The sequence below is a fragment of the Apteryx rowi genome, unplaced genomic scaffold (assembly GCF_003343035.1).
Source record: "Apteryx rowi isolate R43461 unplaced genomic scaffold, aptRow1 scaffold_816, whole genome shotgun sequence".
In the NCBI taxonomy this organism is placed as follows: domain Eukaryota; kingdom Metazoa; phylum Chordata; class Aves; order Apterygiformes; family Apterygidae; genus Apteryx; species Apteryx rowi.
The window spans coordinates 173,077-197,978 of record NW_020451112.1 but is presented as its reverse complement, the minus strand read 5'-3'; the positions used below and the strand labels follow the sequence as shown (position 1 = coordinate 197,978).

The window sequence follows — 24,902 nt, the reverse complement described above, 5'->3', positions numbered from 1 at the left end:
GAAGTTGTTTAAAAAAAGACAGAAACCCAGAAGGCATGTATAACCACCCAAGTGGTAAGAATGACAAGACAAGATTTAGCTTTTATAAAAAGCAATTATTAAAATGAGTGAAAGTTTCATAAATGTAACCCTTCCTGTATTTAGACAGTAACCATGAAAGGTGCTGAAGAAAAGCAATTCCAGATGAACTGCAGTGGCTAAAATGAGAAAGATTTATTTTAAAAGCCTTTCTCTGTAGAGTGAATCCCTGAAGCTAATGCTATATATTTAACTACCACATTTTTGGACATCCTTGTTTTTAAATTTAAAGACCTCTGTGCTTTTTATTCCATGCAATATCCTTCACATTGCTTCCCCTGCGAGCAAAATAAAAAAAAAAAAAAWTAAGAAAAGATTGAATAYTCTGTTTTCATTTTTGTTCCCTATCCAGCAAAGATCAAAGCATACTGCTGTCATATACTAATTTACTAAAAATGGTTCTATCTTCCTTTGTAACACAGAAGTATTATGCATATCATCTCAGGAAGGACAACTTCAAATTTCTTCATTCTTGCTTAATTTCAGTCAGTCTTGTCCTCTTTTTCATTGTAGGGGGCAATATTTTTACATGAAAACAATGGGCAAATTTTCCAGTATTATAAATAACTGAATTTTGAGACACACAAATTCAATCTCTTGAGGTATAAATGGAATAGTGATAAGCCCCTATGAAATATGATACTCATTCCCACTCAATATGTGCCTCACAACTCACTTGAGGGCTGCAAATTCTATATATTAAAAACTAAGTTTTAGAAGAATGGTAATGTGCCTCTAGGCCTACAGGCTTTAAGATCCACACAGGGGTATTTTTTCAGTCTCCTAGTTTTGAAGGTCTGATAAACTACATGAGATTGAATGAAACAAAAATCTTTTACTGCAGTATACACAYGTACTATGCACATATGTATGTACTGCGCTCTAGATAGCTCTGTACAACAGGGAAAGAAGGTGCAGGCAATATATATTTAGGCAGGTTGCTATCACCAACTTTTACTGCATTGCTTATATTGTATTTCCTTTCCCTTAAGTCCTTGTTTTTGATTGCTTCTAATTTGGCCTCACTGAAATATGTCTGGATCAGACTGAGTATTTTTGGAAAGTTTCAGTCAAAATGGCCCAGCCACTCTGAGAACGAGGCTAGAAAAGTTAGGATGTTCTTTGATGCTAGAATTATGGAATTTGCAATAGAAGTTCCAGGCTTTATAAATTTGAATTCTGTCAGTAAATCTTTTAGAGATGTGCATTTATCATACCCTTGACAATCTAACCAGATCTGACAGTGACATAAGCTTTAAAAAAAATCTCAGTATGTAAATATTCAAAATAGATTGGCTTGAACTTATCTTATATATTCAAAGGCACCACTTTTTCTGAAAACACTTGTGTAATTCCTGTTATTCCCAACTTCTAACACTGACTAGACCATGAGTGTGCCTCTCCTAAAGAGTGTCTGAATGCATTCCTGAAAAGCAGTGATGTGGGGTGCAATATACTTAAGGGCACTGGTACCTCTATTACACAGCCAGTCTCCAGGCAACATGGAGATCTTTAATTCAAATGAAGACCAGTCAAGATGATATGCTGGGGAAGAAGTTTGGTTGGGCAAGGAGGCTGGGAGGGTATAAGGAGAGCTAAAATTTACTAAGAAAAGAGATTGGAAATTCTATGAGAATCAGGAGAAAAGAGTAGGACTGAAAGTCTGACACCTGGAACTGGTGCCAGGTGTCAGGAGGGAAGTGGAGACAAGAAGGGTGAGAAGAGGAAGTCACAAGCACAGGAAGCAGATCCAAGAATAAGTACTTATTAGAACAAACTTCCTTAAAGTGTTTTGGACTGAAAATTCTTTCCAATATCCTGCATGCTGTCATTTCTCATATACATCTGCAATTCTGCTCCCACATGCCTTTTTTTTTTTTTTTAAACTTTTGTTTATTGTTTGATTTCTTAAACCCCACCAATGTTGGGCAGGCTGGAGTTCTTTGTTTTATCTTCTGTATTTGTATATGAGAAAAATAAACAGATCTGTTGACTGTGGTCTACACATACCATTGAATCACATGATAAATCATTCAAGCACTCTTGAGAAAGTGACTTCGACTTTATTATGCTGCCATTCTACTTTAGAAGCTCCAACAGACTTGTCATCTTAAAAATAAAAATTCAAATACCAAAACACATTCCTCAAACTACAGCATTTCCCCACCCCACTCCCTCCAAAACACAAGACAAAACAAAAAACCCAACAGAGGCAGCAAATTGAAAAAAACAGTTGTGACAGATGTCATAGAGAATCAGAATAAAAGAATGGCTGTATTGAGTCAGACCAAAGCATTCAACTAGCTCCATATCTTGTCTCTAACCGTGGCCATAAATAGCTACCTAGAGAAGATAACAGGACAAATATACAAGATACTCTTCTTGCCTCCAGCTATTTTCAGTTCAGGGATTTCCTGAGCCACACGTAGTTCCTGTGCATTTAGTAATTCTCAATGAATATTTTTTCCACAAATATATCTAGTCTCCCACTGAATCAATGAAAAGAAATGGCAGCTTTATACAAGCAAGTGTTCCCTGCTTCCCACCTAGTCTCAGCAAATCACAGGAAATAATTACAACATTCTTATGTATGGGAAAAACTATTTTTGGAGGTTTCTAGTGCTTTCTTCAGACTGCAAAGCTGAACTAATAACTGTCTTTCCTGTCCTACCAGTGAAGTGATACAAAAAAGTTTCAATAAAGGTTTTAGAAGTTTCTTAAACTTCAATAGCATTTCTTCTAAAGTTTATGCAGCACATACACAGAATTCCTGACAGCACTGTGGTTTCAGATGACCCATATAACTTATTTGTGACTGCAGAGTAATGGAGATTCATAAACTTAGGCTAATAAAACTTTTATGGTGCAGTATACCAGCATGTAATTTTTCTCAGTAAAAAGAAAGAGAAATAGATCTAGCTCAACCCTATACACTCAAGCCCACAGTTCTAGGGTTGACCTAGAATTGTGAATGCCTGGCCAACGGCTTCCTTCATTTTAAGACACATGGCTTTCAGATCAAACTGAAATTCTCACTGCACCAACTATGAAATAGATGAATTCTCCAGTATCCAGCTGCAGATAATGCACAATTACATTGAGAGTATGCCATACAATAACATGACAGAAACTTATGAGGCTAGTTCCATGCCCACTGAAGTCACTGTCAGTCTTGAAAGTCATTGAATGGAAAAGATCTAGGAGTGGGAGAATTTAGCAGCATTTCAGAAATCACAATTCACAGACATTTCTGAAAATAAAGAAAACATACAAAGCACAATAAAATATTAAACTTAAAAGGCTCTTTAAATGATGCACAATTTTTTGATTGTTACGACTTCTCCAGGATTTGATATAGCTGTCCAACAGAACACCTACCTGCATTTAGTAAAGGTAAGTTGTCTTTACCGCTTATGCCTTCAGGGGCTGTACATTCACGAACCAATGCACACTACAAAAGAAATGCAACAAATTTAACACATTCAGGTATTATAAAGAAATTCAAAGCTGTTTATATATGACAGACTGAAGAACATCACTGATAATTTTCCAACCTTACATTTAATTATCATTTACATTTTCCTCTTTATATTTCTGTTCCAATATACTGTAACACAATCAGAATTACTGGGGGGGGGGAAGGAGGAAGGCAAAATATGATCAGCTATTCCATAATAAAACAGAATGGTTTCCTACCAATACAACAGCAGAGGTTAAAATAATTTTTGACAAGTTCTGTGGTTTCAGAGGGATTTCTTTGAATACGGCAGTCTGCAGAGGCACAGTATCAGAAAACAGTCCATAAGTTTTTAAACAAAGGAAAGGTACGGACCACAAAATCTTTAAAATGTAGTCCCAGTTTGTGATTAAAGTCATTTGTTATGCAAGTGAACCTGAAGATTTCTGTGATGAGATTAGTGTTTGCCATCATAAGCTATATGAAAAGTTTATGGAAAAAATCAGCTGGTTTACATCAATGTATTAGGACACACACTTTTTTTTAAACCCCTCCAGAGGGAACCAAAAACAGAACAACCACCACCACCCCCCCCAAATCCCCCACAACAGATAGTGTCTCACAGTGATAGGGAACCACGTTCCCAGGGCTCCCACAGTTTCTAGACATTCAGCTGTTGAGCGTGAAGCACAGAATGAGACACAACATGATCTCTACCAATCGATATCTCAAATTGAATTTAACCATCAGCTTACTCCTCCATGAGTAATTTCCTGTGCGTGGTTTGTCTAATGAGGTAGCAAACCTAATTCAGAACTTACTTCTTTGGAGTAATTCAATAGCACCGCATTCGCACAATTGCTTCTTGGCACTGTAGCCAGAAATTACATCCTTGCTACAAATGTACAAATTAGGACTCTTATAATACCATGAGGCAACTAATTCATAACAACTGAGGACTCCTCTAAAGACCATGGAAAATACGACTATCACATGGATGCTGTGGTTTTTTGTTAACCCCTTTCTTGACAAGTATTAGAACCCCTAAGATACCATTAACACCTCCTGACTCAACTATGCTAGACACAGTTCATTAATTACATCTCAGATAACTGTGTGAGAGTTGCAACAACTACATCTCAAATAACTGAGAGTGGGTCTCATCCCACATTACAAAATGGAAGAAAAGTAAAACAGAAAACAAGTCCGGATTAACAGTTCACGTTCCATATCTTGTGGTAGTTTTACAGTATAAAACAAGAAGGATTTCACAGTGTTCATTGGCTGCTTTGGAAGTGGTCCCAGCAGCTCATTGTTTTAAATGGACTTTGGTATCCYTTGAGAAGAACGGTTAAAAAAAAAAAGTGGAAAATATAACCTTACAGTTTAGCCCAAAAGCAGAGCGTTGTGGATAGGCCAAAGACATATTCAGAACAATGCTCTTCTCTCTAAAAATACYTTTTTTTTTTTTTGAAATAAAAGTAATCCTTAATTTTGCCTTCCCTATAGTGTTACCAAAAGTTAAGTTTCTTCATTGAGAGCAAAATAAAGGAATTATCTAAAGTATATCATACAATTAGGGCTACAAAATTCCTGTCAGTAAGAATGGGGATGCAGAGATGGAAACATCAGGAGGGGGCAACTCTGTACAGGTAGATCAATCTCCATCAAATCAGGGACCCAGTTCAAGAGGCCTTTTGATTAGCTGTAAACCATCAGCCCCTGATTCCTCATTCAGAGCTGTCATTTCCGATTCTTGCCCCAGCCCATCCTTTTTACCCGTCCTCCAGTCTCTCTCATTTCCTCCCAAATCCATTCTGCCCCACATCATCCCACACTTGACTCTCCACCACTTCTGCCTGCGGTGACCTCCCTACTTCCAAGCATCTTGCTCCTTCCAACTCCCTCCTTCCCTCCCTCTTGCCCCACACCGTAAGCACCCCAACTCAAAGTCCCTGCATACACCTGCCACTCAATGCTGCCCTATTCTAGCGCTCTGAGGCACCAATCCTGCCACCCCCATTCGTTTTCCCCACCACTGTGTGCTCCCATGAAACACTGCTGAACCTGCCCTTTTGCAAGGGGATTCACCTCTTCTTTGGCTCGCCTGTCTGTCATCCTGTCCAGGTTTTCAGTATTGTGGGCACAGGTTGCACTTAACAAAAATCCACGTGGACGGGACTTCAAGGGCAGAAAACAGAGGAACTGTCCAAGGGAAAAAGAAATCAGATTTATGGTGTCTCAAGGGACAGTATTTTGATCAGGAGCGATTAAGTATGATCAGCTGAGGTTAAAATGAGCTCTTTTGTTCTAAGGAAGGGTAGGGAGTAGGAACTGAGAATAGAGTATTGTTTTGTACATTTTCATGCAAGAGTATTTTTAGTTTAGAGAGAGGAGTGCACATGGTACTTTATTCCAGAAATTTTTGAATAATAATAAGTACTTAAACCCCAATATGGTATTAGTAACAGACATCTGACACAGCTGATCATTGTAATTTACTTTGTGCCATGACTGACTGAATTCCTACCTTTTGATCCTGTGCGTCTGTTGTGACGTGGTCTGCTTCCTCATCCTCTATCTCTCCCATCTTCACAAGATTGACTTCAATGGTACCAACTGTCTTTCCACCATCAGAAGTCCTGGCCGGGGGTGGGGGGGGAGGAGAAGAGAGGGCAGAAAAGACACTAGGTAAAAAGTTTCACTACGCAGCAGCATCTCATTCCTTCAATAAAAATGTTGTCAGTAAATATTCATTGACCTATTCATTCCATATAGCTGCAGTCATCTGCATTAAACTCATTATTTACAACCATAAAGCAAATGTTAACAATATGGCATATAATATTTTCTCCAAATTGCTTATGACAAGGAAAATTTTCATCATAAAATGAAGGACGGATAGGTGCTATAAATGGTGAAAGGATCCACGAATATTGCCAAGTTTTCATTCTAGACGTTCTTCTGCCTGTGGAATGTCAAAGCTGTTAGGTATTATGCCAACAGCCCAACTTACGACTGGCAACCTTGCTGCACAGTGCAATGCTGTGTGTAATCTGCAAAGAGGGGACATGTTCAGTATATTAATAGACTCGTTGCTAAATCAAAACAGTGAAACAAATCTGAATATAACTTTTCCATTTGTAGTCCCTGTGTAGAATAGCTATGCAGTATCAGTCCCATTTCTTTATCTATTTGGGAGAGGATAGTATAGTTCCAGGGGAATTATTTTGTTAACTTCTCTGCAAATAGCCTACTTCAATCAGGCAAAAAACAAATAATAATTCAGATTTACATCTCCAAACAAAGGGTACTGCACATTACCCTTTTGCAGAAACAAGGTTTTAAAATCCCCAGAAGATACTGAATGCTTTTTCAGCTTTCACTGATAGCAAACCATCACTCAAAACATGGAAGTTAATAGCATAGTCCATCTCCCCTGGCTTATTCTGAACAGCTGGATTTTTTGAAAGGAAAAAAGGGTAAAGGACCAGTTGATAAAAATGAGGAAAGCATAACAGTACCCACAGACCTGAAATCAGCAAAAGGATGTGATGAGAATTAAGTTTAGCAGAATTGCAAAAGCATGGAGAAAGGGGGAAGAACAAAAACAAATGGGTTTGGGGCAATACTGGGTATAACTTCAGACGTGAAGGTAAGAAGTGATGGAACAGGACAAAAGTAGTACATAGAAGAGGAACTAGCAGGTTGGCAATAAAAAGCAAAAAAATAACAACTTTCAGAAACAGTAATAATAGAAAAAAGTATTCCCACAGATATCCTTACAGTGCTTCAAAAAATAATCCTCATATCACTCTAGTAAAGAAAAAAAAAAATCCCCCAAACGCTATTCTCYATGTGTTACCAGTAAGAAAACAGACTGTAGCCAAAGCGCCGACCCACAGGTACCTCCACRCGCACAGCGCAGCACTACGTGGGCATACTGCGCCAGCCCATACAGCCGTATGGCGATAATCTTTATCTTTGCATGCTGTATAAGGTCCCAGGTAAGTCAGTCAGCTCCTTACCTATAATGCAGGTAAGTACAATCATAGGTCTTTTCAAGCATGGAACCTTATTTATCAGGCTAAATCAAAACTTTCCTTTCTTACAGTAAAATCACAAAATATAGGTACTGCCAAGCTTCAAATTTAAATAATTCCTTTTGTTACAAGTCACTGTACTCTAATATGTGACTCAGTAAAATGTACTCCACTTCCAACTAAACAAATTAAATATGTTCTTATATAAAACCTTGCAAAATACACATAATTCTTCATATTCTGCATGTGTTGCTACTTCATTTGCTCTGAGTGAAATTCATTACTGACAATAAAATAAATAAAACCCAACCAACTCCAGATAGCTTTGCAACCTAAGAACCCTACCTTAATAAACCAGCAAGTACATAAAAGTAAAAATAATAAGAAAGAAGAGTTCAATGTCCAGAGGGTGCGTATGAGCAGAAGTACATAAAAACGTTGAAGTGTATGAAAAATAATTTAAATGTCTTTTGAATTAAGACCATCCGCTGAGTTACTGCCAACTATTGCTTGGACTTCATTTCTTTTCTCCTTTCAATGTCACAACCAGCATGCAAGAACTAGACTACTTAATAAACAAACTGTAGCAGTTCCAAGGAGAAAAGGAATATAACAACTGTTACCAAGTCACATATACATACCTTTAAAAATCAGTCTGTTGCTAAAAGACAGACAATTTTTCAAGAGCTTAAAGTGTCTTGATCAAAGTGTCAAACGTCCAATTTATTATCAGGCAGATTTAAATATGTAACAGCACTTTGCTGTTACCCTGGTCTGAAACTGAAATGTTGCATTCACTTGACTGCCAGAAGCAAAATCCTACCTTCCCTTTTTCTAGGGAATGCATTTTCCTGAGGCCAAAGAGACCTGCAAGTCTAAGACTGACCTACACAAAATAGATCTGATTATACTTTAAAATTATATCATAGCAGATTAGAAGTATAAACGAAGGCTGAGAAAAACCAAAGTCAGTTTGCAAATGAACTGATAAAAACCAATGAAGTATGTCGCTTGAGTAACAAAATAAAAATGGAAATGCTGGTATTGCTTTCTGGGCCCTTTTCTCCTTTTCTTTAGGGGACTACATATTCCCTCTCACTGCTGTTATTGTAGGCTTGGCCTCAGTATAGCAGCGAAAATTGTATTGCTTGTCTGCACAAGAGGAATACATATTTGGAAACTTTGTCTATACATATTAAAAACATACGACTGCTGTAGTTTTACTTATATGAAGACTTTAAATTTTTTTCCCCCAAACTACTCTTGTTCTATTCTAATAACATATGCAGTATTACAATCTGAAACATGCAGTATCTACAAGAGAAGATAACAGAACAGAGTAAAACTGAATGATGGGACTGTTGCACTGCAGTTGTACTCCTTCCTCTGTTTCTCTTTCATCTTCCCACACGGCAATGCTAAAGCACAGTAAAACAAAAGCAAAAAAACAAAGCTTATTTTTGAATGCTACAGGCACAGAAATCAAAGAGCTCTATAAATGTCCAGGGAGAAACCATCATTAGCTGTTTCAGACATTGTGAAATTAAAGTACCACTGGTGCACGAGAGTCTTCAAACAACAGACATGCCACGCATTTAAAACTTTCCAACAACATCATGAGATTAAAATTTTGCTTGAATGAAAATTAAGGACAAGAAAGACAGAAATGATGCAGTGGAAGACAGACGCACCTAAACAAGATAACAATCTGTATGATTTTATTTTGCACTAACACAAATGTTATTGCTCATATATACAGCCATTTCATGCTGTTTGCCTGGACAGACGGCAGACAACCTCACATATGCACACTGTTCACCAGAGCATCAGGAAAACAGCTCACTGGCTTTAGGATACTTCATAATACGTTAGGTTAGTATTAGCTTACTTGCTGTACTTCAATAAAGCTGAAAAGTGCATTCTGTGCTGACAAGATGCAGCCCCGACTGTCTCTGCCCCAAAGTACTTATAGTCAGGAGACAAGATACACTACAGACCACAGGAGTTCACTCTTACGCAAACAAGGGATGACACCTTGAAAACTCCGCATAGGAAATTTTCTGACACATGCGGCGGGGAGAGAGAATACAACAGTAAGAATAAATTTTAGAAAGTGCCAATGCGAAGAAACCTATGTACGGCTCTGAAACTCTAGTTGGCTTTTGGAGTTGGAAAATTGCTGAACTTTTTTTTTAGTGTTTCTGACTCTGCATCCTAACTTGCTACCAGAAGTTTTATAGCACATATTCCAAAGGAAACAGTCAACTGTTAAATTTTAATCGTGGTCTAAAGAGGTTAAAACAGCTTAGGACAAAGAGAGACAATTCCCCCATAGCTGGCCACAGAGGATCTGCACTTGGAACATTACCAGTAAAAAGGAGACAAGGTGCTAGAACAGCAATTTCTGAAACAGATTTAGAAGATGCTACCACAGTGCACAGTCTTTGGCAGCAAAGTTTGTCTACCCCTAGCTACTCCTTCCAAGCTGTCTGGGAACTGCAGCGCTCCACCTACCACAGTACATAGCCCTGTGACCCATCACAGCTGGGGCCACCGAGGTCCCATCATCTCCTGCTGAACCTTGTCTGAGTAAAACAGTATGCATTTTGACTTTGAAGAAATACTTCTATCAATGCTAAAAGCTACATTGTTTATTTAACTCTGAGTCAAACCCAGAGACTTTTTACAATGTCTTGAAGTCAGCTCAGCTTTCCTATTACATGCATGGGTTTGCTTACCATCCCAAGGACTTAAAGACCAGCAGGTTAGCGACAATTCCCTCAAACAGGAGGGAAGGAGGTAGCCAGCACCATCCTCAGCAGCAGGAGTACACATCTGCCTTAGCACTTTGGGGAATAAGAGGTTGACCCCAGCATCCAGAGGGAAAGGAGGAATGTGATCTTCCTCAGGTAATGAGTAGAAAAATAGGCGAGCTAGATGGATTGAGAACTGCAGCCATTTGCCTTCGCTGCAGTTCTCATCGAGTCGCATTGCTGCATGCTGTTGAATATGCAAATTTAGGCCTGCTAATTTGTTCCCATGGCCATACCTTTCTTCCAAAAAATGGCTCAAGAACACAAAGAAAAAGAGAAGCAGATAGTATATTTGCATAGCTGTGTTAATTATAGATGACAGAGCGAGTGACTGCCTGAAAAGCAAAATGTATGATTTTCAGCTGTTTCAGGCTAGCAAGCAGCCCCTTTCTCCAATACATAAYACACAACAAATGCAATTAGTACAGACTAACACATATTATTTGTCATAAAATCATTTCCTCCACCAGTGCAATATTTTGAAAAACATAAGCACATTTTATTCTAACAAAATTATTGTACTTGTATAGAAACGCCGTCTTCTTTTGTTTATTCCGTGAAATCACAGCAGAGCCTATCTCAAACAGTATTGCTTTCAAACAAATCCACTAGTAAACAACATTTTGTTAGAATACAAGATAAATAAAAAGTGCTTTGCAGTATTCAATTCATTTACATTCTCATGGCTTCAATGTAATGTTAAGTTTTGTGTCAAAATAAGTTTCTCCACAACTCCCTTGCAGATCTTCCTGACTTATAAAGCCAAGCTGTTCATCTGCTTCCTGTGGTGAATGACATGGCATGAAGCAGCAAAGGAACAATTTCAGAATTCAGAACAGGTAAAACGATTTGTGTGCAGACTTAAACTGATTTTTAATAGGGAAATACAGCTAAATATACAGTATTGTCTAGTAATTGTTGCTAGGAAAGTTGTATATAAATAAAACATTGCAAAAACGATATTGCTGCTTTCAAATTCTTTTTAGTTAATTAAAAATGGTGACTGTAACTCATTCAAGTGCAGTCATGTATCTTTTGGCCCACTGAACTAGAGTGTGGGGAGCTTTTTGTTTTGGTTTGGTTTTTTGAATTTTCTGAAAATAACTATGGTTTACCATCTTTATTTAAAGAAACAGATTTGGTCCAGTTCAGGTTAATGAAAAGAAGATAACTAAAAAAAAGAGATAGATAAATAGATATTGTCCAAACGAACAAAGCAATACAGAAAAAACAAGAAACAGTTTGATCACGACTGACCCAATTACAATCAGAAAAAATTTCTGGGAGAATAAGGCAGCATCCGGCACTTCCATCTGTCTCATGGTACAGTACTTTTAATACTCCAACAGCAATTCTAGAAGTCTGGATGCTATTCCCATTTGTAGGGAAGATGGAACAAGAAAGGAGAAGGAAAAAAATAAATGAGAGAGAGAAAAGGTATTGACCCTTGTTTTATTGATTTAAACTTACACAGTGCTGAAAGGTTTGGGATTTTTGAGAGCTACCACAGTATAGGACAGAAGGGAAACTCTAAAAGTATGTACAGCCACGTTTAATGAAATGCTGCAGAATACATCATTTACAGACACCCAGAGGCTTTGGTTTTCTGTACCGTTAGCTCCATTGCTATAAAGTTCCAGCTTACAGGAAGCAAAGCCTCCAAGTGGTATTGATACTCCTCCAGTTTCATACTGAAGTAGCCTACTATACTTTTGCACGATCTACTGAGAGGAGCATCCGAGACCGATGGACCTTAATTTTACAGAGAGCATAAAAAAGCATTATCTTTTGCTTTTGTTTCTTCTTACATGTAACTTACTGGAAATCATACCAAAACCATCTGAGCTAAAAGGACCTTACTGGAATAGGGCAAACTACCATCACTGACGAACAGCTAATGGAAGTACTAATTGCTGGCCTTATACAAAAGGCCATAGACCCCAACCAAGCAAAAATTATTATGCTGTTCTCTGTAGAAATACATTGCACAAAGAACCTCTACACTGAATTTCGAATCTAAATCAACTAACAAAATCAGTCTTCATTACCAAAATAGAAATCAGTATTGCTGTCATTTACAAAGCAAATGGGACRCATGCTTTTAATCTTTTTATTGGATACACTGTAACATATAGTCAATATTAAGAAATATTCTGCTATTGAATATGACTTTTGTTTTATTCAACAGCCCATTTTATCCTGTTCATCATCACAACCCTAAGAGAAAGCTGGAAACAAGTGGCATTGCATTACTATTGCAAAAAGAAAAATCCAAATCTGTAGAAGGCATTTCTCTTCTTATAGATTGCATATTGGAAACTGCAAAGCCAAGTCTCTAGTGACTAAACTGCTCTGCCAACATCAGTTTTGTACACTGCCTGCATCAAAGCAATTCGACAAATTGACCTGTTCAGGCTCAGATGATTAGGTACAGATGCACACATCTACAGGAAACATTCAGCTGGCCATGAGTTCAGGGCACCTTTAGAGAAAAAGGACCATCAAAATAGAGGAATACAGAGAAGCCCCCTGGAACAGAAGTTCTTACCTTGTGTGCCTAATCACTGCTCAGGTACGCTGCGGGGAGAGGGAAAGAGCAGAGCACCTTCCTTCAGCAGGAAGGAATTGTGGGTCTATGCCAGCCTTCCAGAAAAATCCTCCACAAAACAACTCAAAACACAAGAACATTCCTTTAAAACATTTTGAAACTATTATGTTTTACCTCAGAAAGACAACGGCAAGACATAATAAACAAATCTGAAAAGGCTCAGAGTTTCAACACAAACTAACCTGGCAAGCTGTCATTTATTGCTTACTAGTTACTTCAACTTCTGGTTTATAAATTAGATGAGTAAGATATAAAGTACTGAGTCTTTTCTAAACTTCCCAAATCTTACCATCCTGTCATATTATTTTGACATCTGTCAGAGGCATCCTTTCAGATCAACGTTTCAATAAGTTAGTCACAGAGGCAGACAAAGCTCCTGCCCCAAAGAACTTGAGACAATTTGAAATTCTGTAAGAACAGACTCTTACAACCACTGATTTGGTATTTGATTATCTACCAAACATTTCCATAGAGAATGGTCAGTTCCCATTTTATGAAATCCTGCTTTTTTTGTTAGAAAACAAAGTTATTCACTCGTTATCCATGCCATTTTATGTGGTTGGATGAAACAAAAATCAAGGCATTTTGTTGCACTGTAAACCACACATATGGCATGCAATTCCTATTCTTGTAAAAGGAAGGCATGTGCTATAATAAAGCCAAAATGCTTCTAAAATTTTCTCTTCTAAAGAATGCAGAAGCACTACGACTCTGGGGAGCTGCTCTGTGAAGTTTTCATGTGCCATCCAGTAATCCCAAATAAACACCTACTGTGCTTGCACAAATCAGCTCTACAAAATACGTGCACTACAGTTCATCGTATTAATTCTGAAAATCACAACCTAAGAGGTTTCTCCTTACCTTCAAAAGGTTTTGATTCATATCTTGATTAATCTTAAGCCACACAAGCCAGCATCAGAGGTGAAAACTGAACTCTGCTTCATTGCGTTGCTTTAACAAACATCTACTCAGCCCACCCCTAGCTCTGAAACACTGGACCTGACTCTCCTGCAGCTCTGTACCTTGTGTCATTACACAGAATTGTACATAATCCCACACATTTCAGTTTGATTGCACATAACAGTGAGGTTGGTTAGGAGATTGTAACCGACTTCACATGAGAGAAGCCTTCACTCATTCGGCCCACGGTCTTTAAAAGTGCCCAGCAGCCAAACCAGCAAACTTTACAGTATGAGTATTTAAATTCTTTAAACTACACATGTCAAAAATTTGAGAAACTTATATTCCTTTCTAAAGGAAACTTTGAAAAAACATCTCTACTTCAAGTTCCTCGCAATTCTTCCACAGGGTATCATACCAAAGAATTACTAACTTTTTCTAATATGACCCATAGCAAGCTCAAGCTTAAATAATTGGTATTTCATTTCATCTTTTTGCATAGGAGAAACAGAAGCACTTGATATCGGCATCTAATATACTTGAAGTAATTCGGAGTTTCAGATACAGTGAAACAGCAATCATCAGATGTCATGGGTCATTCATTTAAAAGTTTACATACGTGAAAAGACTTACCTCAAGGTAAGGGTCAACTGTTGCTCCTTTGACTTCACCAAGTCCCCTACTCTAAAAGTTGTACATCCCAGGAAGCTTCGCTATAAAACAAAGTGGAAAGAAAAGAAAACATCTCTATTAATTTTTGAAGTTTTATTTGTTTCTTTTCAGTCCCATGCATGGAAAACTTTCTTAGGTAGCTAGCAAAATATTACATTGCGACATTCTGCTTTAACACATTACCCTACATAAAGTTTTTGTGCATGTGAAATGATTAGCAACAATTTGTTAAACTCTGGTTTTAGGAGCAGGAACCTTTCTCATTAAGAACAATCCTGACAACCTGACAAAATAATAGGCTGTAAGATATACAGCTGCAGGAAAATTTCATTTAGTAAAAGCATTTGCATCTTGGGTCTTCTTTACTAAGTGATTTCTGTATTACAAGAAATGCTAAACCTTCAGTGTTTTACCAATGTTATTTGTGCTATAGTTATTCCTCAAGCCCTTAGGCACTATCAACTTTGTATTCCAAATATGAATATATTTGCTCGAAGAAGCTATTTTCATGTTGAGTTCAGTACAAGTAAATAGAAGTGTTATATTCTTCTAGATTATAGCAGTGCTTGTAAGTATTGTTCCTTTATCTCTGTTGTAAGGTGAACCCATTCATGGCAGTACAAATATTGAGAAATGTACAAATCCAACCAGAAATTCTAAATCTAAGCTAATCTACAACACTATATCTTTTCTTTGTACCCAAATCAGCTTCATGCATCATCAAGAAAATAGTGCAAAAAGGGAAACATATTCTTCATCTTTTGCTTTAGATCATTTTTCACCCGAGCCTCCTCATACTCCTACTGCATTTTGCTAAAWCCTCGCTTGTTAACAATATTCTTCTTACCCTGGAAACAGTGGGAAAGAATAAACAGTCTACAGTCATCTACACATTTATCTTTCAAATGTACAACTCAGCATGACTTTCATGAATCGATTATAGTAAGAGGAAAAGATTTTGTTGATTTTTTTGCAAGAAAATAAATACAAAAAATTTGTTTATTACGTTATACTAATTTTACTGTACTGTTGGAATGCTAATCAAAATGAAGTTCCATGGTAAATTCAGTATGTTCTTGGATGGCCTAATTCAAGAAGCATCAAGTTTTTTGCTTCAAACCACTGCAGACTGCATGCAGACAGCAACTGCTACCTTTGGGGAAAGAGAGGAGAATCTGTCGCTACCAACAAGCATAATGGCCTTTGGCAAAAACTGTACCCTGCTTTCTTTCAGGAAGGCCAGCTGCATGTTGAACATTCAAACACTGACAATAAAGCTCTACACTAACAAAGTTTTCTAGCCTATAAAACATATGGTTCAAAGCACAATCCTCGATTTAGGTAAGCCATAACACTGGTCTCCAAGCTGGCAAACTAAGCCATTGGTTATGGCTCACTCCAGAGAGCGACGCAGGCTGAAAGCCAGGAAATCATTCCCTTCCCTGGGCTTTGGGTGGCACCTGAGCAGCAAAGGCAAAAGGCAAGATGCAAGCTGAGAGTCCGAGTGAGACTGGGAAAGCAGTGAGTGTGGGAAGTGCTGAACAGAAAATAAGAAAATAGTAAGAAAAATAAAAAAGTCTTATAGGAAACGGAGAAAACAGCACAGTCACATGAGCAAAGACCACAGTTAGTTTTTGCTGCCAAAATGAAACACATCCTTTTACGAGAAAAATGCCCAGTGGGACTCRAGCTGTTGTACAGCCCCGCCAGAACAAACACACGGAGAGCCCATCCTCCTCTACACCAGTCAGCACGACAGTGGTTTTATTTTCACTAAAAGTCTACGGTGACATAGTTAACTCATGTTAGTTATCTTGTTACAAGAGTACACCCTTCTTTAAGCAGCGAGAATACATTCTGCAGCACAACTTGTCTTCTAGCAGCCTTTATTCTGCCATTTAATGGCATTTGAATGCTTGTATTTGCAACCTCACCATTTGGAAAGGAGGAAAGAGATAGCTGGAGCAAAACTCTGACATAGGTTTGGTCTCTTGGGGCTCCCACTTGCACTACCACAGAACTATAAATCCATTTAAGAACACTAAGAAAGAAGCAATTCCTCATATGATGATTGTAAGCAGCAATAACACCTTTCTTTCATACAGGAGCTTTGGTCACTGTACCCACTAACCACCTCTGCGTGTCAGACCTAGGTCTCCAGTGTCACAAAATTAAAGCTGTATAGTTTTATAGATTTAAAGTAATCAATTTATTTGCCTGCTTCATATTCTTAAACTTATTTGGAATAAAATCGTGTGCCTGTCATAACAATGCAATTAGAAATTATCTGTAAAATTATACAAAATTGTGAATAATCCCACGACCAAAATGAAGAGAGTTATGCTAATGTTTGATGTAATTTGAAATGATGCTGGAGATTACTTTTTCTAAACTGATTTAGATACCAATATTCTCCCCTGGGGCCTGAACTGGCAGCCTACAAACCAATCTAACTTTGCATGTGTGACTCTGAGAGATTTGAAAATTAGACTTTAACAAAACTGCTGGTGTAGTGCTAATTACAGAGCAACTTTTCTCTGTAATTTTGCTAGTGGCGTACCTATGATTATAAATCTTAAGATGTGAGCCTTGAATACTTTGATGAATAATCTTACTTAGCCAAAGAAAAAGTTTCTTCAATAGCTAGATGAAACACTTGAGATACATTGATTATTTCACCAAGATTTAACTTATGCCAAGCTATAAGATTTTTCAAACACTAGCTGAAGTGTTGGAAACCATGCCAAGGAAGCCCCAGTAATGCAGGAAAGCCAACACCTTAGATTAAAAATTTTAAACTTCATTTATTTTGAATGTTTGCAGACATTGGGTCTGATGTCCGCCCCAGATGGCTTGGTTTTCATTTAGCCATAGGCGCAATCAGACCATGTAATGGCAGACCACCCCTCATTTAGATTGATAAAAGTGACTCCAGGCATAACTGGTCAAGTTGCTAGCTGGTACTACTACATCTATTCACCAGCTTATCTAAACTTGGTTATATAGCACTGGGTAATACGCAATAATAAAAATAATAAGCACCATTATTATTCAGTGCTTATTTTCCCTTCCAAATTTTGAGCTCATTTTTTTCCTCCCACCTCAAAAAGAACCTCCCTCTGCAAACTCCAAAGACACCAACTCCAGTTCAGTAGTCTTCAATATTTTCCCATCTATTGACCTCTGACTCTGAAACAGTCCACGGAGCTGTTTCAAACCACTTCTCAAGAGGCTTCAGAATTCAGCAGCCAAAGTATAGGCTGGAGGCTTTGATACTACAATTCTAGCAGGACCAACCTTTCCCACCCCCAGGAGACCTCCATATCATCTGAGAGTGGCTAGCCTTCCCAGACCCAAAACAACATCCCAATTCCTTTGCCAAAAGCAGTCCAGACCTATACAGAAAAAATGCGTCCTTCATATATCACCAGTGCAATTTCTGAATCAGAACCCAATCAGAACTGCACATGAAAACCTGAAAGCTGAAGGCCAGGCTCACTGAGGCAACATGATTCCAATCCAGACTGCCAGCATGGCACTAGCAGCAAGTCTAGATGGCTGTGCTTGCCTCGGGACAATTTTAGTTGAAAAGGATTTTTCAAGAAATAAGTGCATGGGATGTCATCAATCACTGAGTCTATTACTCCTGCCATGATTCTTTAATCACTTACCCCAACTTCAGCTACTAAAAAAAAAAAAAAAAGCTTGTCAGTTCCTAACTGTTTAGCAGTTAGGCAGAACGCCATTTCTCTTTGTTGGGTGTCTGTCTCTGCTGATGAAGTAAAACAAAACCCATTAATGAACAAAAATTGCTTACTCCAACATCTGCTCTTGGTTCCCTGTGATCAGGTAGGACACTGGTGCGGACCTGAGAAGAAAAAAAGCAAGCAAAACATCACTCTTTTTGTTTTTACTTTCCAATAACAATAACAGAAGTGCTCATTCATTTTTTCCCCTGATACTTTGCATAATTTAGAACTGATTTTAAAATGATACATGTAATTTAATAATAATCAGTTAATAATTTAAGTTCAACATCTTCTGGTTTCTGTGGAGAAGGAATGGAGTCTTTCACCATTACCCCATTTATCATCCTGAACTTTCCCAATTCTCTGTGAGGAGCTTGCCAGACTTCCTCATTTAGTGCTGTTTTCTGGAAACAATATTTTCAACAAAGCAAAGAAGTAGTCTTGATGAGAAAGGATTGTATTGTAAATTACCTAGACACGTTTACATCTCTTCTGTCAAACTGTTCTAAGACAACATCTTTAGCTAAACTGGTCAAGTTTAGTTGCATACATAAATCCTTATATTGATGGTCACTATAGAAATACACAGCTAAGCTTGGCCATTCAACCTACTCCCATGTAAATTCTTAGTAAAAAATACAACATGTTCTTTTCCAACTCCAAGATGAAAGACATTTATTTCTTCTTTTTTTYCCCCCCCCCTCTACCCTCAAAACCTTCCACAAGGGTCTCACTTCTTTCAGCATTCTTGTAGCATCAGTGGAGCTGCTGTAAAGAAAGTRGCACCTTCTTTATAACAATTTCTTTAGATTCTAGAGTGTCTGCTTTTGTCAATGAAAATATACAGCAGATTAAAAAGCAAGTATTCCTCCAAGTAAGTCCTTGCCTTTGTGGGTTGATCTGCAACAGATATCCTAATCCCAGTCCTATTTATGTATGACCCTGTTTCCTCCCACTACTTCCTAAACATCTTGAGGGTGATGGATGCTTGCAGATGTTCACAGAAGGAAAAGTCCCTGTATTCTCCCATACTTGGGACTTCCAGATGTCCCTGCACTTTCTGCAAGTGGAGCTGCCTTATACACTAACTCCCTTCTTTTCACAAGTAAAAGCAAGGGACAATCTAGCTTCCCCTTACTAGTGCATTTCCCCAAATACTGTGCAGGTTTTATGTGTTGTTTTTTTTTTTTCCAAGTGTTTACATAATTTTATTTTGTTACATGTTGACTGAGAATACAGTATTGATTAAACAGTAAAAATGAGATTGAAAAGCATAAGAAAACCTCTGTAACACCCCTCTAATGTGGTCTGCCTCAGCCAAGACAGCCCATTGGGTTAGCTTGCTGATTCAAAGATGTCCGCTTCAGCAACACACAAGGGAGGCATTTGCTGAGCATTCACATCTGGCTGCTTACCTAGCCTAAATAAGTGATATCCATTTACAGTGAGGTTTCCCAAGGACGAATTTTGGGCTTGATTTCAAAGACAGACTCAAACTCACTTCATAGCAAATCCATCAAGAGAAGGCCCACTTTGTCCCATGCCCTCAATTGTCTCTCTCAGTTCTTACATACCAGCTGGAACTTACTCTCCACAAAAAACCTGTCCTTTAAAACAAAGATAAAGTTCCTGGTTTGTTTGTTATCCTAAAGATGGCAGGCTGTTAGAGGAAGCCTTCCAACAAACCGCCACGGAGACAGGACAGAGGGCAGAACCACCCACAGCTTTGCTCAGGCAGGTCTTACCCATTGCTTTTCCATAAGGAGAATAATTCACCTTCCCACCCCCTGCAAAAGCCTGAAGACAGTAAGGAAATGCTATAATTAATTTAATGAGGGCCAGTGTACTTCAGAAATCTGTGGGAAACTTTATTTAGATGTAATTTTATTTTCTAATTTTTTTTTCCACTACTATAACATTAGCAATTCTAAGGCATTCGGCTTTTTCCAGTACTACATTTTCAAAACAAAATACATATTTTAAATTTACCTGTAAATAGTTCAAGTCACAATTGAAAATGCATTACTGACATTTCCTTGTTGCTGATACTTGGCTTACCCTTCTGGGGACCGGGCAGGGAAGGGGGAAATAACTTACAGCAGATCTGTTTCTTAAAAGAAATGAAGGGGTGTGGGGTCTGTGCCAGACCAAAAAAAACCCAACCAAACAAAAAAAACACCCTGTGTCTTTTTAAGGGGATAAAAATCAGTGCATTGTGCTAGCCTAAAACAGGTAACATTGGGCGGCCCACAGAAGTGAATTCTCTTAGAAGGATTACCCTCACTTCTCTGTGTGCATGCACACACGCACAGACACACTTTAAACACAGAGCTGTCACTATGGTGCTTAACAGGGGTGTAGTCTTGTCCCTCTCCCACTGTATATTGGTTGAGTTTCCAAACATATTTAAGCTGCCAGAATACTACAATTATCAGAGCGCCCTTATGATGTGTGCACRTGGGCTTGTGCATGCACCATTACACAGACAGTTTGCAAGCAAAAAACCAAAACCAAAGAAAAGCTGTAGTCTCAAACCACAGAGTAAAAAGAAAAAAGGAACAAAGAAACAGAGCATTTTGAAGAGTAAATGTTCTCCCAGTACATTACTGATTAAACAGCTGTACTGTTTTGAAACCTTGTCATAAGCCAACATTTCCCTAATGCCTCCCAAAGTATCCTAAAACTACAAAATCTAAATACAAACAAAAAGGGTAGATTTTAATCTCAAACATCCCTTGCTGTCTTAGATTTTTACTCTTCTCTTTATTTACTCTAGTTTTTTTCATTAAAATGCAAACCTTTAATAATGAGTTTATTCAGGACCGGGGGTGAGACTGAACTTCCCTGGAAAAACATACATTAGAGTTTTACCTTCTGAGACAAAAGATGTACAAAGAGATCAAAAAAATTAAGCAAGTAGTACGGCTTGTAAGCTAGGCCAAGTGCAAAATATTTACAATGAGTATTCATTCCAGTGAATTAGTGTTTGTAAAATAGTACAACTATTTTGTATATGTTACTATTTGTAACACAAGTGTGCAAGAGTGAATACTGATTATGTGTTTCCATTTCTTTAAATCACACACAGAACCATGAAGAAAAAAAGAGAGAGCGCACATAAGTATAAACACGTAAGTATCCATCCATATACTGTTCTAGTGCTTTTTTTACAGACATATCTAAGTGTCAAATTTCTCTAGGTATAAATGCTAAATTGAGCTTTAATTAACTGTCCTAAAGTATAGTGCAGCTTTATATGACAAAAAAGAGCATTTCTTTTGGACAATCCCGGCAGTCTATGTCACATTCACACACTGCCAGGGTTCAGCAGATTGAATCGTTATCATTACTGAAACTTCTCTGGTACTAGAAAAATGTATCATTACAAAAGAAAAAGAAAAAAAAACTTTTCTCCACGCTCCTTTTAACATCTCACTGGCAATTAATTCACTATAAAACTTCACTTCTTATTTGAGTATTTTCTATCTGTTAGTTAAAGCCTTTGCTTTTCAGCTTATGACTGAAGGTCACGTTTGCAAGTCACTTAACGTTTTGCAAATGAGTAATGCTAGATCCCCCCTTTCTCAGTTACTCCAGATTTACCTCATCATATCACCACTGGCCTCCAGTGGGTTCACAGTACTTTCTGGCTGTTCAAGCGCTCTGCTCTGTTACCACTGCTGCACGCTCCAGCTGTCTCACACTAATTGTATTTACCACAGCAGGCAAAGCACAGGATAAAAGAGACTCCCAAAAGTGGTCATTGCCTTACACGCTTTAAAGCCAGCACCTTCTACGAAGGCCCTCACGATTTTACTATCTCAGTTCAACTTTGGCAGGATGGTATAAGAAAGCAATATGTGCAGATAATTTTACTCTCACGTTACCCGGAGGCGCTCCGAGACAGGGACTGTCTGCACCTTTCTTGCCCTCGCAGTCCCTTTTGCACAGAAGGCAGGCACCAAACTCTGCTGACACAACCCCACTCCACAGAAGGCTCATACGGACCCTCGGTCACCATCTTCTCCACCACTGACCGGCCAGCCACGTTGCACAACCCTTTGGAGTCAGAGAGTAGCTATATTTCTTCAGAATTATTCAGTCATGGAGGCTGGAGCCTCATGCAGTTGTGCTCGAAGAGCTGAAACTGCTGAAACTGGGACTCAGATTCTGCAGCAATATTGACCAGCTTTTATAGGATAGCTCCATTCCAGTGCACATCGCAAATTTATTTTTAAAAGAAGATATTGATGACAGACAGCACATTTACCAGTTATTTCCCTTCATCAAATAGATTAGCAATTTTTTAAAAGTTCAGTTGACATAATGTAGTCAGGAAAGGAAAAACTTCAGTCCTTTGTCAGATACCTGTTTATGTGATGGAGGACGTGATGCTATGACAATCATTTTCCAATCTTTTTTGCATGATTATTCCTAAGAGTTCATTTAAACCAAAAAACTAAATCCCTTTCTCAGTAGGCCTATCTACAGATCCAATGCAACTACAGTGCCAAAGGAAATACTGCTATACAGAGACACTAACAAATATTAAAATTGGACAAATTTGAAAACAAGTAAAGGGAAAGTAAATATTATCAGCCATACTGCAATGCTGTTGTACACTTTCCTTACTATTTGTATTTCCAAATTAATTGCCTGGTACCATATTAAAATTTCAGATGTTTATTTACCTGAAAGGGCTGAATACAAGGGCAGGAGTACCTGCATACAGTTGGATACTTTTTATAGGTAGTGACTAATGGATTAGATCGCAACTCTCTTGTGGAAACATTCACGTCTGCAGCACAGAGCACAATTTACAGGAAAGAATATGAGGATAATAGAAAACATGAAGTTCTTAGTCTCTAAGAGGCATCACAAACTGCTTTCCTTCCCATCTTGTCTGCAGCTCAGTATCTTTATGCTTCTCTGTGTAGGCTGCATCCTTATATTCTTTCTAGAGACGTGTAGGTGTACCTCATTTGCCAATACATGGCACAAGATAAGCATTAGGAGACCTTCCTGAGCAAAGGCTGAGGGCAGCAGGATTTAACTGCTTATGTAGGTGCATACCTAGGTGTTTAGACAACAAAGAGAAATAAACAGAAGCCCAGGTATTTGGTCACAAATACATTTTTCTTTACAGCTAGGGCGTATGATCACACTTGCCCTCACAAAATTGAAAGCCATACTGCAGAAAGAACATTTCGCTAGGGAACTCTCTATAATGAGTGTTTCACAAAAAGCATGCCACCTCTGCAACATCCAAGTGGAAGCTGGGATACACCAAGTAACAAAAATCCATACAGTGAGAGAGCCTTGTGACGTGCTACAGAGAATCAGATCCAAGCAAGGCTTACTAACTCAAGCTAATTGCCAGCCATACCTGAGCTGTAATAGCTTGTACCATGCCTTTGGGCAAAACGCTACCGACCATAGGGTCCACAGGAGCTCAGACTGCAGGAGGATTTCACAGCTCAGGTACACGGCCAGGCTCAGAGCTTCAGCTGCCGGCACCATTAGTCTGCCAAGTACCACATGGCACCAAGAACTGACTGTACTGAAGACATACCGGGAGGGGAAAAAAAGATGGTTCCTATCATTGCTGTTTTCCCCCAAAAAAGCACTAAGATCACATACACAACTTCTTTCCAAATGTGCCCTAAAACTGAAACACAGAAAAATGAAAATCATGTACTTAAAACACAGTTATAACAACATCACTATATCTAAGTCTGTTCATTTCCACAGCTATTCATATGATAAATAACTAGCCCTTGAAGGCAAAGGTCCAGGTTYGATTTATCTCTTGCAGTCAATGTAAATACGAAAAAAAAAAGTCAAATCTAACCATATAAATCTAAATAATCTTAATGTTTACAGTGTATGCAATGAAGAAATGGAAGAAACTGTTTATTTACCTTATTAATATAGTATACAACATGAGCACTAGGCTTTTTTAAAGCTATTTGAAACAATATTTTTTTCCACTGGGAGACAAAGATCTGTCAACTGTAAGAATATGTGAGAGATTAAAAGTGACAAAGAAAAATGGTTTCTGTAAGTTAGATATAATTAACATTTGAGCCTTAGCATCATTAAAAATAGATGTTCTTCTGCTATTAGTAATTAATTTGCTCTTCATTGAGACGTGGGGTACAGATACTCTGCTGATATCAGTTACTGCTGTTTCATTGCTTTTAAGGAAGAAGAAAAAAACCATATACTGCTGCACCCAGCTAGCCCTTAAAGAATTACTGCAGACTTCTGCTGCAAAACATTCCTCTTTTGCACAATGAAATCATTATCACTTGCTCTGTGAACAGCTGTTAGCAAAAGATGACCCTTGCACTGTGGTTTCAGTGCACAGCTTGCCTCCACGAAGAAGGAACTATGAGTGATGGTTCAGTCACTGCAGGGGTCTGAAACAGCATCAGGTCACAGAGCTGGCGGCTGCAACGCATCCGGCCACAACAGGGAAGCAACACGGCAGCCACCCACCCACAGAGTCCCCCACAGGGGAAGTGTTGACTGGCCGGTTATCAGTCAGCCTTCTTCTAAAATTCACATTGTTGCAATCAT

General features: G+C 38.3%; 1 protein-coding gene across 1 annotated transcript in view; it reads right to left on the bottom strand.

Moving 5' to 3' along the window:
* The window catches only part of INPP4B (inositol polyphosphate-4-phosphatase type II B), a 284,394-nt gene that overhangs the window by 103,833 nt on the left and 155,659 nt on the right, over positions 1-24,902 (bottom strand). The window contains exons 7-10 of the mRNA XM_026089466.1: positions 18,389-18,439; positions 14,533-14,612; positions 6,066-6,177; positions 3,457-3,529 (exon numbers count right to left, since the gene is read on the bottom strand). Coding sequence (XP_025945251.1) covers positions 3,457-3,529; positions 6,066-6,177; positions 14,533-14,612; positions 18,389-18,439 — 316 coding nt within the window. The remainder of the gene's footprint in view (positions 1-3,456; positions 3,530-6,065; positions 6,178-14,532; positions 14,613-18,388; positions 18,440-24,902) is intronic.